This window comes from Hemicordylus capensis, chromosome 1, assembly GCF_027244095.1.
Source record: "Hemicordylus capensis ecotype Gifberg chromosome 1, rHemCap1.1.pri, whole genome shotgun sequence".
NCBI lineage: Eukaryota > Metazoa > Chordata > Lepidosauria > Squamata > Cordylidae > Hemicordylus > Hemicordylus capensis.
Window position 1 is genome coordinate 73,482,160 of NC_069657.1, and position 16,964 is coordinate 73,499,123.

A 16,964-nucleotide genomic window follows, 5' to 3' on the forward strand; every position below is an offset into this window, starting at 1 on the left:
TGCCGAGACTGAAGGACTGAGGGAGTTTGGCGGCAGTGGGAGAGACTGCGGGGCCAAAAGGGAAGCGCTACCAGCGCTAAGCTTGGGGCTGTTGGGGCTTGGAATTGTTCGGCTGCAGCAGGTACTGAGAGTGGGCTGAAAGGAGGGAAGAGGTTGGCTCGCTTTGGGAGCGCCCGAGGGTGGAGAGCAGAAAGGAGGGAAGTGCGTCGGTCCCCAAACTGGTGGTCCTGGCAGACTGCTGGGACTGAGGGAGATGAGTGGGCAGGCGACATCAGCAGCAAAAGGTAGCGTGGCTGCGCGTGGTAGCTGCACGCAGGTACTCTGAAAGGAGGGAAGCGCGTGGCCCACTTTCAGAGTTCTGACAGTTGAGAACAGTAACAGTCGTGCAGGAACTGAAGGTCTGCGACTGAAGAGATGTCAGTCTGGGAAACGGGCGGCGGGATTTCGCTGCCCGGGAGGAGGTTCCCTGTTCGCCACCTGCTGAGGTAAGAGGCACAGTGTCGGGGGGGGGGAGGAGAGAAACAGAAGGGGAGGGAGGACAAGAGAGAGGGGAGCAGGAGGGAGGGCAGGGGGGCAGGGGGAGGGAGGGCAAGAGAGGGTGGGGCAGGAGGGGGAGGGGGCAAGAGAGAGGGGGTCAGGAGGGAGGGGAGAGGGGTGAGAGGGGAGGGCAGGGGACAAGAGAAAGGGGATCAGGGGGGAGGGGGAGGGGGCAGGATGGAGGGGGCAGAGGGAGGAAGAGCAAGAGAGTGTGAAGCAGAGAGAGTGGGGCAGGAGGGAGAGGGAGGGAGGGCAAGAGAGAGTGTGGCAGGAGGGAGCAGCGGGCCCCAAAGAGTGCACAGATGCTCTGTGCAGGTAGGCTAGTATGATAAACAACCTACCAGAAGACCAAATACCCTCAAGCTTCTCCTTACCTTTAAGTCCTCCTTAGTTCCTCTCTCTCTCCTGCATATGTATGATTTTTTGGCTATTTACAACATTCAGCCACAAAGAGTTTTTGCTGATGTTTACTCTAAATTGTTTAAAAGGAAGAACTCTCCTGAAGTGTTGAATAGTAATCCCACTTCAGCTGTCAAATGCTCTGTGTTTCCCCAGGATACTTCTCGGGACATTTTCCCTTTGACTGATTCTCATATGAATCAAATGCAAACGTTACCTGTTATGATGGACTGTAAGTCCCTTAATAACTCTGGAAACAATTTTAGTATCTCCCCGGAAGAATTGAATAGCAATCAGCTTTTGACTTTATCAGAGATAAATTCCTTTTTTGATCATTCTTCTCCTTCCACGTCTGGAACAGACAAACAATTAATTGCTATGCAGGATGAACTGGACAGAGTAGTCAGAGGATTTGTATTAAATTGGATACTTTGCCAAAATCAACAAGTCCATCAGACAGTTCACCTCAAGACAAGATGGAGTTTATATTGGAGGGCCAAGTACTGCCTTTTTCTGCAGATCCGCACTTTGACCAGTGCATTTCACTCCTGAATCTAAGTTCATCCCGACGAACTTTACAGGAGGCTATTCAGACTAGGGCAGCATTATTTTCTATGCCTACCTTACTGAATTTGCAAAACTCTGGTTCTCCAACTCTTCTTCCTTCTCTACTAGACCAGTCATTTCAGCCTGAGGTGGAGGATCTTCAGGCTCTTGCTAATTTTACAGATCCGGATTTGGGACACAGGCAATTCTTGGATCATGCTAATATTTTATTTGAGTATTCTGACTGACAACTCTACAAGAATTGTTTTCTCAGAAGTCTCTCATGGAATGTGGCCAGATTAAGGACAAAATTGCTGGATTTGGAATTTTGGATATTTGTGGTGGAAGTTGATCTTCTTTTTCTTCAGGAAACTTGGATGGTTGAGGACCCGTATTTGAACAATTTTGTTACCTTTTCACTTGCAGCTATCCCCACAATGAATAGAGGCAGAGCGACTGGTGGTCTCTGCATATCAGTTAACACTGCTCTCAATTTTGAATGTCTTTCATTACCAAGTTGTGAACAGTTTGCTATGGCCCTCATTACTAAATCTAAGGCCTTGTTCCTACTACTCATTAATGTATACATTCCGCCCTTGAATAGGATTACCTGCATTAAAACAATATGGTCTAAATTGAAATCTTATATAGAAGATCTTCAGTGTTTATATCCTCAGGCGCACTTGTTGATTGCCAGTGATTTTAATGCTAGGCTGGCCAACAACAATCAAAAATTACTTGCTAAATTATTATTATTATTATTATTATTATTATTATTATTATTAATTTACACAGTCGGACAGGTGTTATTGACTGGTTTGTTTTATCCAGACATCGAGTCCTTCCCAAGGACCTGGGATGCCAGAATTATATTGTCAATGTTGTTGCTGTTGTTATAGATATAGTCACAGAATATAGGCTGTTCCCAGTAAAGCTGCTTTTTGTAATTGGCTGATGGTGGTTTCTGTGGCCCCTATGGTGTTGAGGTGCTCTTCAAGTTGTTTTGGAACTGCACCCAGGGGGCCAATTACCACTGGGATTATTTTGGTCTTTTTCTGCCACAGCCTTTCAATTTCAATTTGTAGATCTTTGTATTTGGTGATTTTTTCTATTTCTTTTTCTTCTATTCTGCTATCCCCTGGTATTGCTATGTTGATTATTTTGACTTGTTTTTCTTTCTTCTCGACTACAGTTATATCTGGTGTATTGTGTGGCAGATGTTTGTCTGTTTGTAGTAGGAAGTCCCATAATATTTTTACATCTTCATTTTCTTCAACTTTTTCAATTTTATGATCCCACCAATGTTTGGCTACAGGTAGCTTGCATTTTTTGCAGATGTTCCAGTGTATCATCCCTGCTACCTTGTCATGCCTTTGTTTGTAGTCAGTCTGTGCGATCTTCTTACAACAACTGATTAGCTGGTCCACGGTTTCATCTGCTTCTTTACAAAGGTGGCACTTACTGTTTGTTGTGGATTTTTCGACTTTTTCTCTTATTGCATTTGTTCTTAGTGCCTGTTCTTGTGCAGCCAGTATTAAACCCTCTGTTTCTTTCTTCAAGTTGCCATTCTTAAGCCATTGCCAGGTCTTGGTGATGTCTGATTTCCCACTTATATTGTGCAAATATTGACCATGCAGTGGCTTATTTTTCCATTTTTCTGCTCAGTTCTTGACTTGTTCTTTCTTGTAGGCCTGCTTGCTTTCATTGGTGTTGAATAGTGTCGCATTATTGACCATTTGAAGTGCATCTTCTTCACTGTCCTTGATATATTCTTCAAGGCCTCTTTTCTCCTCCTCTACTGTTTGATGGACTTGCAGCATTCCTCTTCCACTTGATCTGCGAGGGAAGTATAGCCTATCAACATCACTGCGGGGGTGCAGAGCATGATTGATGGTCATGATTTTCCTGGTCTTACGATCTAGCGTCTCTTGCTCTGCCTGGGTCCAGTCTATTATTCCTGCAGTGTATCTGATAACAGGTGTAGCCCAGGTGTTTATGGCTTGTATACTGTTTCCGCCATTGAGTTTGGACTTGAGGATTTTTCTAACTCTCCTGATGTATTCACTTCCAATTTTTCTTTTAACTTCAGTGTGTGCGATGTTATCAGCCTGGAGAATGCCCAAGTACTTGTAATGTTCTTTCTCTTCCAGGTTCTTGATCTTGCTTCCATTGGGCAGTTCTATTACTTCTGTTTTTATTATTTTCCCTCTGTTCATTATTAATACAGCACACTTGTCTAGTCCAAACTCCATTGCTATATCGCTACTGAATATACGGACAGTCTTTAGCAGTGATTCGATTTCTGACTGGGACTTTCCATACAACTTCAGATCGTCCATGTACAGCAGATGGTTTATTTGACTTGATGTTTTAGATTTTTGGTATCCGAGGCCTATTTTGTTTAGTATTTGTGAAAGTGGGGTCATGGCAATTACAAACAATAGAGGGGATAGTGAGTCCCCTTGGAAAATGCCTCTTCTAATACTAACCTGTCCAAGTGTCTCGCCATTGATTGTTAACTATGTACTCCACATGCTCATTGCTTTTTTAAATAAATATCTGAATGTTTTTGCTGACACCAGTTGTTTCTAAACATTTTAGTATCCATGTGTGAGGCAATGAATCAAAGGCTTTCTTGCAGTCAATCCTTGCAACACTTAGATTGGTTTTTCTTCTCTTGCAGTTTTCTAAAATCATTTTGTCAATCAGCAGCTGGTCTTTTGTGCGTCTGGTGTTCAGGCAATTTCCTTTCTGTTCAACTGGAAGCTGTTTGTTAATTAATAAGTGTTGCATCACTTCATCTGCTATTATTCCAGTTAATAATTTGAACATGGTTGGCAGGCAGGTTATCGGTCTATAATTACTTGGACCTGCACCTTTTGCTGGGACTTTCATGATGAGATGAGTTTTCCCAGTTGTTAGCCATTGTTCAATATCACCTCCTTGCAAAATGTGATTGAACTGTTTTGATAGTTGTTTATGAAGGCTTGTTAGGTGTTTAAGCCAAAAGCCATGCAGTTCATCGTCGCCTGGCGCAGTCCAATTTTTAATTTTCTTTGCTCTTTCACTTATTAATTCTGGTGTTATTATTAGATCTTGCATTTGTTGGTTACATTTTTTGACCTCTTTCATCCAGCCTGCTTTTTTATTATAATCTATTGGATTGTCCCATAATTTCCCCCAGAAGTGCACTGTTTCTTCTTTATTTGGTGTTTCTAGGTTTCTTGCAGTTTCTCCTATGCTTTGGTAGAAACGTCTCTGATTCGACTGGCATTGGAGATTCTGCCTGTGTTGTGTAATTCTGGCTTCATACCTGCTAATCTTCTTTGACACTAATCTTCTTTCATATCTTTCAATTTACTAGCATCTGATCTAAGCCTGGAGATTTTATTTTCTAATCTAATCTTCCATTTAGGTGATGTACTGCTTTCTTTTTTGACAGGTCCACTGATCTTATATCCGAACTCTTGTGTTGTTATTGTTGCTGAACTGTACATTAGTTGGTTTGTTTCTTGCAAATTCTTGGTTGTTATTTCTGCAAGTGCAGCATTGACATCTTTTAATGCCTGAGCGAGTTGTTTTTTGGCAACTGTTTTTAGAGCTGGAAGTCGAACCCTGGCAGTTGTTTGGTTCATGTGCTCAGTTATTTTTTGCTTTAGTTCTTGTTGCTTTTCTGTTAAACGGCATTTGGGTTTTTGAGGTGAAGGCAAAGGGGCGGTTGCCTGGTTTTGATTTTGAAACAGTTCAGTAACAGTGGCATCCTCGATTTCCAACACCTCCTCCACCTGCGCCTGAGCAACTTCTTCAATTGGTGGTAATTCTTCTTCCATATCTTGAGCCTGTGTTGCTCTTTGCAGTTCTTCCAGCTCAACTCCTGTGAATACTCCTGTGAATACTTTATTTCTTATTATGTATCTTCTCTGGTCTGCTAGCCTTTGTTCTGTTATTTCTGTATCTGGATGCTTCTCTTTCCAAATTTGGTACATTCTTTTTAAATAACCTCTTCTAGTTGGACTAGACTTGTAATAGCAAATCATGATTTCCTTGTTGGCATTTTTCGTATATTTTTTTTCGGTTAAGCGATGTTTCTTCCAGTAACCTTGCAGTCTCCAGGCCTGGTTGCTCAACTGAAGATCCTGAGTCCTGTTGCCCACTTGCCACCAGATGTCGAGGGACTATAGCACCTGGCGCGGTCCTTGTTGACCTGGGCGACGACCGATCCGGTATAGATTTATTAAAGTTACGTCTCACCATATTGTTGATGGGAGAGGCACTCTTTGTCTGGCTCCTCTGGTGAGACCTGTCCAGTATGGTTGGACCTCTGGCATAGCTCTCACCTTCCTCAGAGCACACAAGCCCCACAACCACGCCAAGGTAGTGCCTCACTGGGGGATGATGATGATGATGATGAATTCATCACCAGTTTCTTTATCCTGTGAGGTCTGGTGAGGCAGCCCTCCCCTCACCTTCCCAGGAGTACTGAAAGACTAGTGCATCCAGAGAGGAAGGCAAGAAAGGATGCACCCAGGCCAGGGAGCTCTTGTCCTCAGCTCCTGAAAAGACCAACAGCCTGAGACAACATTTTATTGATCTTCTGTAATTTGCTTCTTTTAATATTGTAAACCGCTCTGGGTGTCTTTGTCAAGGCAGAAAGGCGGTATTAAAATGTAGTAAATAAATAAATAAATAATATACAACCTATAGAGGATTTTCCATGTTGGCCTCTTTATGGTCCCTTCATATGCTTCTCTGCTTCTGAGCATCGTCCTTGAACTCTGGTGCCCATAGTTGAGGGCTGATTCTAGAATTATGTTTCTCCACAAGATCTATGTGCCAAAGTTGCATCTAACATGCCAGCACAAAGAAAACAACCTCTATGGCTTCACTTTAAACAACAACTGCCTAACTTTGTGTATTGTCAATGAGGGGTTGATCTATGCAGCAAACTCATCTTGAAACTTCTCTGTAGGCACTATTCAGGGGCAACTCTGTCCCACTTTGCTTTCTCATAGCTATTGCAGCTGTGGTGTGGAATGAGGTTGTGTAAATGTCATGAATATTCTGTAAGATATTGCTCATGCAATATCTATTGATATCACAATATCAATAGTGATGATTAATGATGCAGCTTCTCTTTCTTCAACACCTCCTGCCATGGACCATTTTGTGACTTTTTTGGGGGAAGGGGTCACATCTTTTTTTCTCCCAAATGGGACTTTCAGATGTGGCTTATGTACAATAACTTCTTGGGGAATTAGATCCATTCGCTGACACCCTGACTCCCACTATGTGCATGCTACTAACATCAGTTAGATGTTACAGTACTGCAATTACACAGCAGTAGCCTCTGTACTAGCCCCTTTATTCCTGATGTGCAGGCACTCTTCTACAAGAGCCCAAATACTGGCAGAGCTCCCCCATGCTCTGAAAGCACTCTGTTAGTGAAGAAATATGCCCCTGAGGCCAGAAACTTGTTTCCACTCTAACAGAGTGAGTCCAGAGCACAAAGGAACTCCAAAGGTCCTTGTACTCTTGCTCAAGAGTGCCCACAATTCAGAAGTGCAGGGACTAGTGGGGGAGTTATTGCTGTGAGTACATTGATATTAGAAGCATGCAGTGGTAGTCAGGATGTCAGCCTTTGTTTGTAAAGTGAGTACACGTATTTATTTAGCGTTCTCTTCCACCAACCTTTGGAAGGCTCTAGGTGGGTGACAACATATGTAAAAAAGAATAACAACAACAACAACTTAAGGGCCCAATCCAGCACTCATGGAATCTTGAGATGGCTCAATAGAAGTCCCTCTTTCACAGAGGATACAGGCAGACAATGCAGGAACATGGGCTCATGGGTAGACAGTGCAAGTGTCATGGATAGATGCAATTCTGGACTAATCTGGCCTTCCTGCTTGACATGAGAGGAGCCATTTTTATTTTTTTATTTTTTTTGGTCCCACAGCTACATGTAAGCTGGAAAGCATAACCTTTGAGGCTATGAACTCTGCACAGGTTTTTCTGCATGTACCAAGGCTGCTAAGAGACCAGTCTGATTTTAATGAGGAGAAAAAATGTGAATAAGCAAAACAATATTTCTGTCTCCAATTGGAGTAATATTTTGAGGACCAAATAATATAAACTAAATAATTGTTTTGAATTAGGATAGGCTGTTGGAGTGAGAGTTTCCATTATGAAATTAAGGTATCTAGTGCACACACAAAAGGAACTTTGAATCATGAGCTGACAATGCTGTCAAGCAGCTAGTCTATGGCTGCGCTGACTATGGACTTTTAAAAGTTACTTTTAGAGAAACAGGGTTGATTGGTCACCTGTTTTAAGATGGAGCCAGTCTTTTTAAAGATTGAAGTGATGGCTTTGAATTATATTATTTACAAATGTTCTTTGAGATGCCAGGAAACTCTAAAGAGCTACTTTTAAATGCTATCTAGAAGTCTTTTGGAGCCAAGAAGTGTGTGTGTGTGTGTGTGTGTGTGTGTGTGTGAGAGAGAGAGAGAGAGAGAGAGAGAGAGAGAGTTTCAAGCCTTGATTGATTACTGATTATTTTTCAGTATGCATTTTTAAAGATTATCTGTTTTAAGCTATGCATTTCTTTTGATGCAAGCCTTTTGATATTTTTTGATGCAAGCCTTTTCATTGTAAATGTTGTATTTTACACCAAACCTCTATATTATATTGTTTATATTAGATTTTGTTAGACACTAAAAGTTATGTCGAAAAGAGCCCATGCCTATAATCTGTCCAAACTATACCCCGGTGCTATTATGATACTTACAAAGGCTGTTTGTCTTGAGGCAAGGGATATTGATTGGGATAGACAGTTCCCAGTAAGTTTGCCCTCTTACTCGAGAGTGTCACACCTTGGCACAAGTAAACACCGAAGGGAACAAAGGAGGCTTATACAAAAGTAGCATTGTGAGGGGAGAGTGGGCCTACCTTCAAGCTGGCATCCCTATTGTCATGGCTGCTGCGACCACCTCCACCCCTTGCCACCCAGCTCCCAGTCCCACTGTCTTTCCATCAGCCCATCAGGAGTGCATGCAGGTCCTCTGCCATTGGCTGGAATGGAAGGAGCCTGGCCAATAGGATGAGGATGGGCCCGGGAACCAGGCAAGTGGCCAAAGAAGGCAGAAGTCGTGGGAGCCCTGGCCAGTGAGAGGGAGGAACTCAGCAGCTCCTCCCAGATGCTCAGGAGCTCTTGGATGCAGGTTATTTTAACCCATCCACCCTATTATAGTTCTGCCCCTGTTGTGCAAGCTTTCCCTATCCCCATCTCTGTGCCATGTAAATTACTCATTCTCTAGGGAGGGCTGGATGGGTATTTGTCACTCACACTCGCTTTCTTATTTCCTACAAGGGCTCCTCATGGTGCCTGTGGAGATGTAGGGGAAGGAGAGGGCAGGGGAAACAGGACTCTGTTCAGCAAAGTGGGAGTCCTCTGCTCACACACACTGAGCTTTCTTTCAGACTGGATTGGGCTCAAGGGAGATAACATGTAAAGCTATGTATAGGTTCATACACAAGTATGAATACAAATATGAATACAACCAATATTTATATACTGATTTTCAACAAAAGTTCCCAAAGTGATTTACATAGATATCAATAAATATAAATGGTTCTGTGTCCCCAAAGGGCTCACAATCTAAAAAAGAAATAAGATAGACACCAGCAACAGCCACTGGAGGGATGCTGTGCTGGGGCTTGATAGGGCCAGTTGCTCTCCCTCTGCTAAATAAAGAGAATCACAGAGGCGGAATATGTACAGATCTACATATTCCAACAAGATTAAAGCCCTTGTTTCTAATGGGCTGATCCCACCTAATCTTCTGCCTCACACTCATGTGACCCAGCTGAGGAGGAAGACAGCACAATGGAGCATCATACACTTACTCCAACCAATCCAAATTAACCCTCTTTTCAGACTTGCACATTTGAGAGGAGGAAAAATTGTTCATTAGGACAGTCTTTTGGGGACTACTACACCAGGTTTGCCATTACTAATTACTAGAAAAAAATCATCATAACAGAAGATACATACTGGACACAGTCTTTTGTAATGAATGACTGTGGAATGAAAAGGCATAAAAGAATACAAAGGTGCAGTCAACCTATCCCCAACCTATATTTTCATATTCATCAGGACCAGTCCTTTCTGTAGTCAATGTATTAGTTCTGCAAAATAAATAACTATCAGTATGAACAATTAAATGAGTCTGTTTACTATTGCCTTGTTAAAAAAAAAAAAGGATGTGCATGTCTCTGTGTCAGAGGTTATGTGACCTGTGTTGATAGCACTACTATAGTTAGGAAGTTAAAAAGTTGCAACAGATTCTCTTTAAGCACACGAGGTTGGGTTTTTGTTTTTGCAGTTTAATGTTACATATATTCAAGTGTAGACCTTTGTACTTTGCTGTGAATCTTACCATCCACTCACTTAAATCTGAAATGGTGCCCCTGTTGAAACATGAAACAGGTAGATCCCAAGACCCCCATGGGATCAAGAGATGAAATTGATCCCATGGGGGTATTCAAGTTAACCATGAATTGTGGCCTACCCATAAGTTAATGGGTTGTTGTTGTTTTTTAAAAAAGAAACCCATTTGATTTTTATTGATACACATTAAAAAAATTAATCCTTGCACCATTGTTGTCTTTTCCGTTCCACAGCTGCATGCAAAGCTTGCAGAATCAAGTGTTGGTTATTCAAGATGTTGTATTCACTCAGATTCACCAGCTTGTCAAAATTCTCATCTGAATATGCGAGGCAGAAAGTAGAGTATGGAGTGTGGCAAGTGGAAACATCAACATCTCCTTCAGCCATCTCAGCATCACCACAACGTTCCACACCTATGATAGAGGCAGTACTTTATTATTATTTTAATATCTGGGTCATTTTACAAAAACAAAACTTTTTTTCTACTGAGAAAGTTCTTAGCATTCATTCATGATTATTTATAAAATAAGATAAATCTAGCATACTCTTTAATCATTGGTTTTATTGCAGATTATGATGGCATTATCTTGTTTTGGACAACTCAAAATCTAGGGCTGCGATGTTTAATTAATTAATTTGTTAGATTTCATTGGTTTAAAAAAACCCATCCTTGATTAATAGGAAAGCAGATTTGGGGGCAAAGTTTACTGGCTGACAAGTTACTCTCTGTTGCCTCACTTTAACTTCTGACTGACCCTTTGAATATGTAAATAAATAAGAACCTGAAGTGAGTCAGGGTTCACTGCAGCTGAGTGGTAAAGTATATGGGTTGTATGTAGGGATGTGCGAGCTGGCAGCTCGAGGTTCAAGGGCTCTACCTTGAGCTGAACTGGGCCCGGTTTGGCTCGACGCTGAGCAGAACCTTGCCAGGCCGGCTTGGGACCAGTTCAGAGGTGCCATCCATGTTAAAATATGTTGGTTGTTTGTTTTTTTAAAGGCAGACTTACCACTACCAAGGGGTTTGGCAGCCTCAGGGGGTGCAAATGCAGTTGTGGGGAGGTGTCTTTGGTGGTTTCCCCACTGGCCTCCCCTGGTCTCCTATGGGCTGGGTAGCCTCAAAAATGGCTGCACACTCACAGAGGGCCAAAATGGCCCCCAAATGGGCCCAACTGGCCCATAGGAGACCAGGGGGAGGCCGGTGGGGGAGGGGGGAACTTCCAGAGACCTCCCTGTATGGCTGCAACAGCACCCCACAAGGATGCCAAAGCATTCTGCAGCGGTAGGAGTGTGCACGGAACCGCGGAGCTGCGGTCCGGCACTGGCGTGGGGGGTTCCTTTAAGGGCAGGGGAGGGTTTACTTACCCCTCCCACCACTTTCCCCCTTCCGGCGCGTGTATTTTCTTTAGTAATCAGGGCGGCAGGATACCTCCCTGCTGCCCCTTCCCCTCCTTGGCTGCCAAAGGCTGCAAGAAGCCTTTTGCGCATGCGCACATCGCACGCACGCTTCATGTCTCCGCGACATGTACGCGCACGTGGCCACACACGCACGACGCGGAGATGTGAAGCACGCATGCAACGTGCGCGCACGCAAAAGGCTTCTTGCAGCCTTTAGCAGCCAAGCAGGGGAAGGGGCGGCAGGGAGGTATCCTACCGCCCCAATTACTAAAAAGAATATGCATGCTGGGGGGCGGAAGCGGCAGGAGGGGTAAGTAAACCCTCCACTGCCCTTAAAGGAACCCCCCCAATCCCTCCGAACCCCGACCGCCCATGTCCGGACCGGTCCGGAGGCCTGTAGAATGGCCTCCGGACCGGTCCAGGCACATCACTATGCAGCGGTAAGTCTGCCTTTTTAAAAACAAATTTTAACATAGATGGCACCCCTAACCAGACCTGAACTGGTTTGAATACAAACTGAACTGGGCCCCTCATTCAGGGGCCCTTCGTTCAGACATGCCCAGTCTGGTTCCATTTCTGTTTGAATCTGAACCGAACTGGGCAAACTGGTCTGTGCACATCCCTAGCTGTATGCAGAAAGTCCCAGGTTCAGTTCCTCATATCTTCAGGAACGGTTGTGAAAGTCCCTTGTCTGAAACTCTACTGACTCACTGCCTGTCAGTGCAGACAATACAGAGGAAAGTGAACCAAAAGTTTGACTCAGCATCAGGCAGCTTCTTTTGTTCATATGACTTCAAGGGTTGATATCCCAGAGTAACTGATTGTATTGTTAGTTACAATGACCCTTAACCAGTGTTGTCTTTTGCAAAGTGTTACCCATTGTGGTCTAGACCAGTGTTTCTCAAACTTTTTGGAGTCAAGGACCGCTAAATTCTTCGTGCAGAGTTTCAAGGACCGCTACATTCTTCATGCGCAGTTTCCCGGACCAGCAGTTAGTAAAGGGGTTTCAAGTCTGTCTATCTGTCTGTCTGTCTGTCTATCTATCAGACTTCTATACTGCCCAAAACTTGCATCTCTGGGCAGTTTAGAATGAAAATAATATAAGCATTAAAATAATTAAATTTGGAATCTTTTGCAAACATGGAATATTAGGGGTTCTTAACCTTGGGTCCCTCAGTTAAACTCCCATAACCCCAACAACAATGGCATTTGGCCATTATGACTCGGGATTATGGGAGCAGAAGTCCACCAACGTCTGGGTACCCAAGGTTGAGAACCCCTGAATCTAAAAGCCTGGGTGAACAAATTTGTCTCCAGTATGTCTGGAGTGGAGGTGCTTGTGATTACTCAATGGAGAGGGGATGCTGGGCCATTGGAAAAATTCAAAAGCTACATGGGGCCAATGAAAACAACATACAAGCAAGCCCCACTGATGCAAGAGGGAAACAGTGTTCCCTCTCAAGGCGCCTCGACCACAACAGGCAGCTGGGTTTCAATCAACCAACCTTTGGCTGCAAACAATGAGCATGCAAGAACCAGCAGCCCTTCAAGTGGCACCCACTGCCATACTTTTTCCTCCATGCCCCCGCATCGCATACAGTTTGAAGCTGTAAAGATAGGGAATAAGATAGCTATAGGAAGATCTAGCAGCACGTGGAGGCAAGGCACAAGAAGGGTCCCACGCCTCCGTGATACTCTTCCTCTTCCGTGCCATGTGCAAAATTGAGGAAGTGAGTGCCTTGATTTCGGGGTGGGGGGGGTTGACTCCCAGTCAGGGACCGGCACTCAACCCTTCGGGGACCGGCAGCGGTCCAGGGACCGGTGGTTGAGAAACACTGGTCTAGACAAGCATTCCAGTTTTAAGCATAGACAAGGAACATGGCTTAGTGAGCATAGACAATGGTAAGCATAGACAAAGAACATGGCCTGCATTTTGTAAACATAGACACACCCCTTGAAAAATCAGCCTTACCTAACCAGAGGATTTGCTGAACTAGAATTAGGGACAGAATGATACATGCTCTTATTAGATCTTGATTGAATTACTATAATGCACTCTATGTGGGGCTGCCCTTGAAGACACTGGTCCTAAATGCAGCAGTGAGAGTCTTGACAGGGTATTGAAACCAGTCTTGTGGGAGCTGCATTGCTTACCAGTCTATTTCTGGGCACAATTCAAGGTGCTGGTGATTAAAATCCTTCATGTTATAAGATTAGGGTACCTAATTTCTCACACATGAAGCTGCCTGCCCTACAAGATCTGACAGTGAGGATCTCCAGTTGAGGCTTGTTTGACAGCTGTACAGGGTAAGACCTTCTCTGCTGTGGCCCCCTCCCTTTGGAATGCTCTCCCAAGGAAGATATTTTAGATTACTGCTGTTGTCGACAGAAAGCTTTTAAATAGGAATGTTGTACTGGTGTTTGTTGCTATTGTTTTATTATTTATTTTAAATCTGTAAGTCATCCTTGGACTTTTTTTTTTTAAAGGTATGGTATAAAAATCATTTAAATAAATAAAATACATAAAAACAGAACTTACAAATGAAGAATAAAGATCTATGCTCCAAATAAATAGTAAACAACAGTTTGGCCATTTTAATGCCAAAGCACTTACCAGGTGCTTTGTAATATCGGAAGGTGTCATTCACTAATGGGAAGAAAACCAGTATTGGACACCCAGGGGTTTCCGATTCATTGTAGTAGTAGCATTCCTTCATATGTTTCTTGTCTTCATCAGTGAGGACAACTTTTGGGAATTTAATACCTTGCTCCATGTAGTACTTACAGGTTTGTTCCAGAGGCTACATTAACACAGAAGAAATATCCCATGAGAATTAAGGCAAATCACTAAAAGCTAATGCAACACTGCCTTAAAATATACACTCTAGCTGTCCCTATTTTTTGTTTCCTGTCCCTGGTAAAGCTCTGGTCCTGTTCTTGTTTATTGATGCCCTGTTAAGGCAACATGTAGTCCACAGCTGTTTAACATACTGCATCTGCTGAAGGGTATTTCAAACTGTTGATAACCTATTGTAGGACAATTAAGCTTTAAAAGTACAAACCTCTTTTTGACAAGAGGTGTTGCTCAAAGGAAAAGAGTCAAAACTCCCACTAGTCTTTCCCAAGAAGACCCAAACCATTGTAATTATTGAAATAGCTCTTTGGATCCTGGCTATCATTTAGTAGTAGTACTCACTGGCTGACATGATGTGCAAGCTAATGGGTCCGTTAGCGTGCACATCATGTTAGCCAATGAGTACATATGCCATGTCAGCCGAGTACTACAACTACTAAGCGCTCCGTGGCGGGTCTACAACAAAGCCAGCCCTGATGCTTTTAAAAACCAGCTTAGACTGAAAGGTAATTTTATTAAAATAACTAGATGATCTAATATTAGTTGCTTGCATAAAAACTTTTTTTTTTTTTTTGCAGCTAACAGCAGCAGCAAAACAGGATCTGGAAGAACAGAACTCTTCCTTCAGTTAGCTCTTTGTTTGATATTATCTCAGATCTTGTAATTCAATACAAATTTTCAGTATGTATCAAAATAACCCTAAATCCTAATCATATGGATACCTTTCTAATAACATGGTTTCCATTTTCAAGTGTTATTGACAGATGTAGAATTAATTATAGGAGACAAGGAAGACTTCAGTCTATTTATATTTTGTAAGGTTATTATAAATCTCATTTTCTTTATGAGTCAACTGGGTTCCTAACCCAATGAGATGAAGAAATATTATGGGTATTATCTAAAACTATTTTATATGTTAATTGTGTAGCATGTGTAACTCTGACTAATTTATGAATTAATTTATGAGGGATCTTTTATAGGTTGTTTTGTTTTGAAAAACAAATGATTTTTTAAAAAAAACAGTGGCTGAGCTAGCAGCATTACGACATTTATTTCCATTTGCAACCGCAGGGATATATATGGTCATGCTGCTTGCTAGGGATGTGCGAACCGGTTCGAGTTTGAACTGGTTCGAATTTGAACCAGGGTGGTTCGGAGGTTTGAATTCGAACCGAACCAGCCATCAGGTTCGAGCTGCAGGTTTGAATTTGAACTGAACCAGGGGGTGGTTCGATTCGAAATGGTTCAAACAGGTTCAAACTAGCTTGGACACCCAAAAATTGGTAGGGTGGTAGTTGGCACAAAGCGGTACCTGTCACCCAAAGCCCAAAGCAATCTGACACTCGTATGATATTTTATGAATTTTTGAAAATTATTTTTATTTTTTTCTCATAGGATATAATGGGACTCCAACCAGGCCATTATACCTTATTGTGGAGCACCCAAGGTTGCCAACAACCACCCAAACCCTGAAGCAATAGGACAGTCCTATGATATTTAATGAATATTTGAAATATTTTTAATTATATTTCTCATAGAGTATAATGGGACCCGAACCAGTCCATATCCCTATTGTGGAGCACCTAGGGGCACAAAAGTGGGGTGGGTGGTAGACAGACAGGGGTGCCTACCACACACAAAACCCCACGGCAATTGGACACTCCTCTGATTATTGATGAATTGTTAAATTATTTTTCAATTCCTCATAGAGAATAATTAGGATTGCAGCAAATGTATAGCTTCACGTCGGGGGGGAAAGGGGTGTCGTAGAGTGGAGTGTGGTGGGTGGTAGTTCCTAGGGTGGGCAAGGAAGCTATCAGAATTATTTGAAAGGAATTGGGCAAAGGGCTGATTTTTAAGTGATTTTTGAAGCTTACGCGTCTTTAAGGTTTTTCTCCATAAAGAAGAATGGAGGTGTCAGCAAATGTATAGCTTCACGTCGGGGGCAAAGGGGTGGCCTAGAGCAGTGTGGGGTTGGTGGTAGTGCCAGGTAGGGGCAAGGAAGCTACCTCAGTTTTTTCAAAGGATTTGGGCAGAGGGCTGATTTTTGGTTAATTGTTGAAGTTTATGCGTCTTTCAGGTTTTTCCTCATAAGCTATAATGGAGCTTTCAGCAGCACTTGGGGGGTGTTGGGGTGGCCCAGAGTGAGTGGTGGTGTAGTGCACATAGGGTGCCAACCACCCCCATGGATTTCTAACCTATGGGGTACAGGGTTCTGTTGTTTCTGAGGTATTCTGAGTGTGGATTCTATGATAGCAAATGAGATTTTCAATGAGACACCATGAATCCACTCACTCTCATTTGCTATCATAGAATCCACACTGAGAATACCTCAGAAACAACAGAACCCTGCACGCCATGGGTTAGAAACCCATGGGGGTGGGCGGCACCCTATGTGCACTACACCACCACTTGCTCTGGGCCACCCCAGCACCCCCCAAGTGCACTTATGGGGCTGCTGAAAGCTCCATTCTATTATAGCTTATGAGGAAAAACCTTAAAGACGCGTAAACTTCAACAATTAACCAAAAATCAGCCCTCTGCCCAAATCCTTTGGAAAAATTCAGGTAGCTTCCTTGCCCCTACCTGGCACTACCACCAACCCCACACTGCTCTAGGTCACCCCTTTCCCCCTGACATGAAGCGATACACCCTCCATTATACCTAATGGGGGAAAACCTTAAAGACGCGTAAACTTCAACAATTAACCAAAAATTAGCCCTCTGCCCAAATCCTTTGAAAAAATTCAGGTAGCTTCCTTGCCCCTACCTGGCACCACGTCCA

The 16,964-nt window shown here is 43.1% G+C and overlaps 1 protein-coding gene and 1 long non-coding RNA gene across 5 annotated transcripts in view; one reads left to right on the forward strand and one right to left on the reverse strand.

Annotated features, from left to right (window-relative positions):
- The first annotated feature begins 365 nt into the window (after positions 1-365).
- On the forward strand, positions 366-10,470 carry LOC128340809 (uncharacterized). Its single transcript, XR_008313991.1, has 2 exons — positions 366-485; positions 10,165-10,470. It is a non-coding gene; the product is annotated as an uncharacterized LOC128340809 (long non-coding RNA).
- LOC128340804 (cytosolic phospholipase A2 epsilon-like) overlaps positions 9,039-16,964 on the reverse strand; it is a 72,765-nt gene continuing 64,839 nt past the window's right edge. For all 4 annotated transcript variants that reach the window (XM_053286509.1, XM_053286512.1, XM_053286510.1 and 1 more), the window contains 2 exons: positions 13,941-14,127; positions 9,039-10,344 (listed from right to left, as the gene is read on the reverse strand). In XM_053286509.1, coding sequence (XP_053142484.1) covers positions 10,127-10,344; positions 13,941-14,127 — 405 coding nt within the window. In that variant the 3' untranslated portion in view covers positions 9,039-10,126. The remainder of the gene's footprint in view (positions 10,345-13,940; positions 14,128-16,964) is intronic.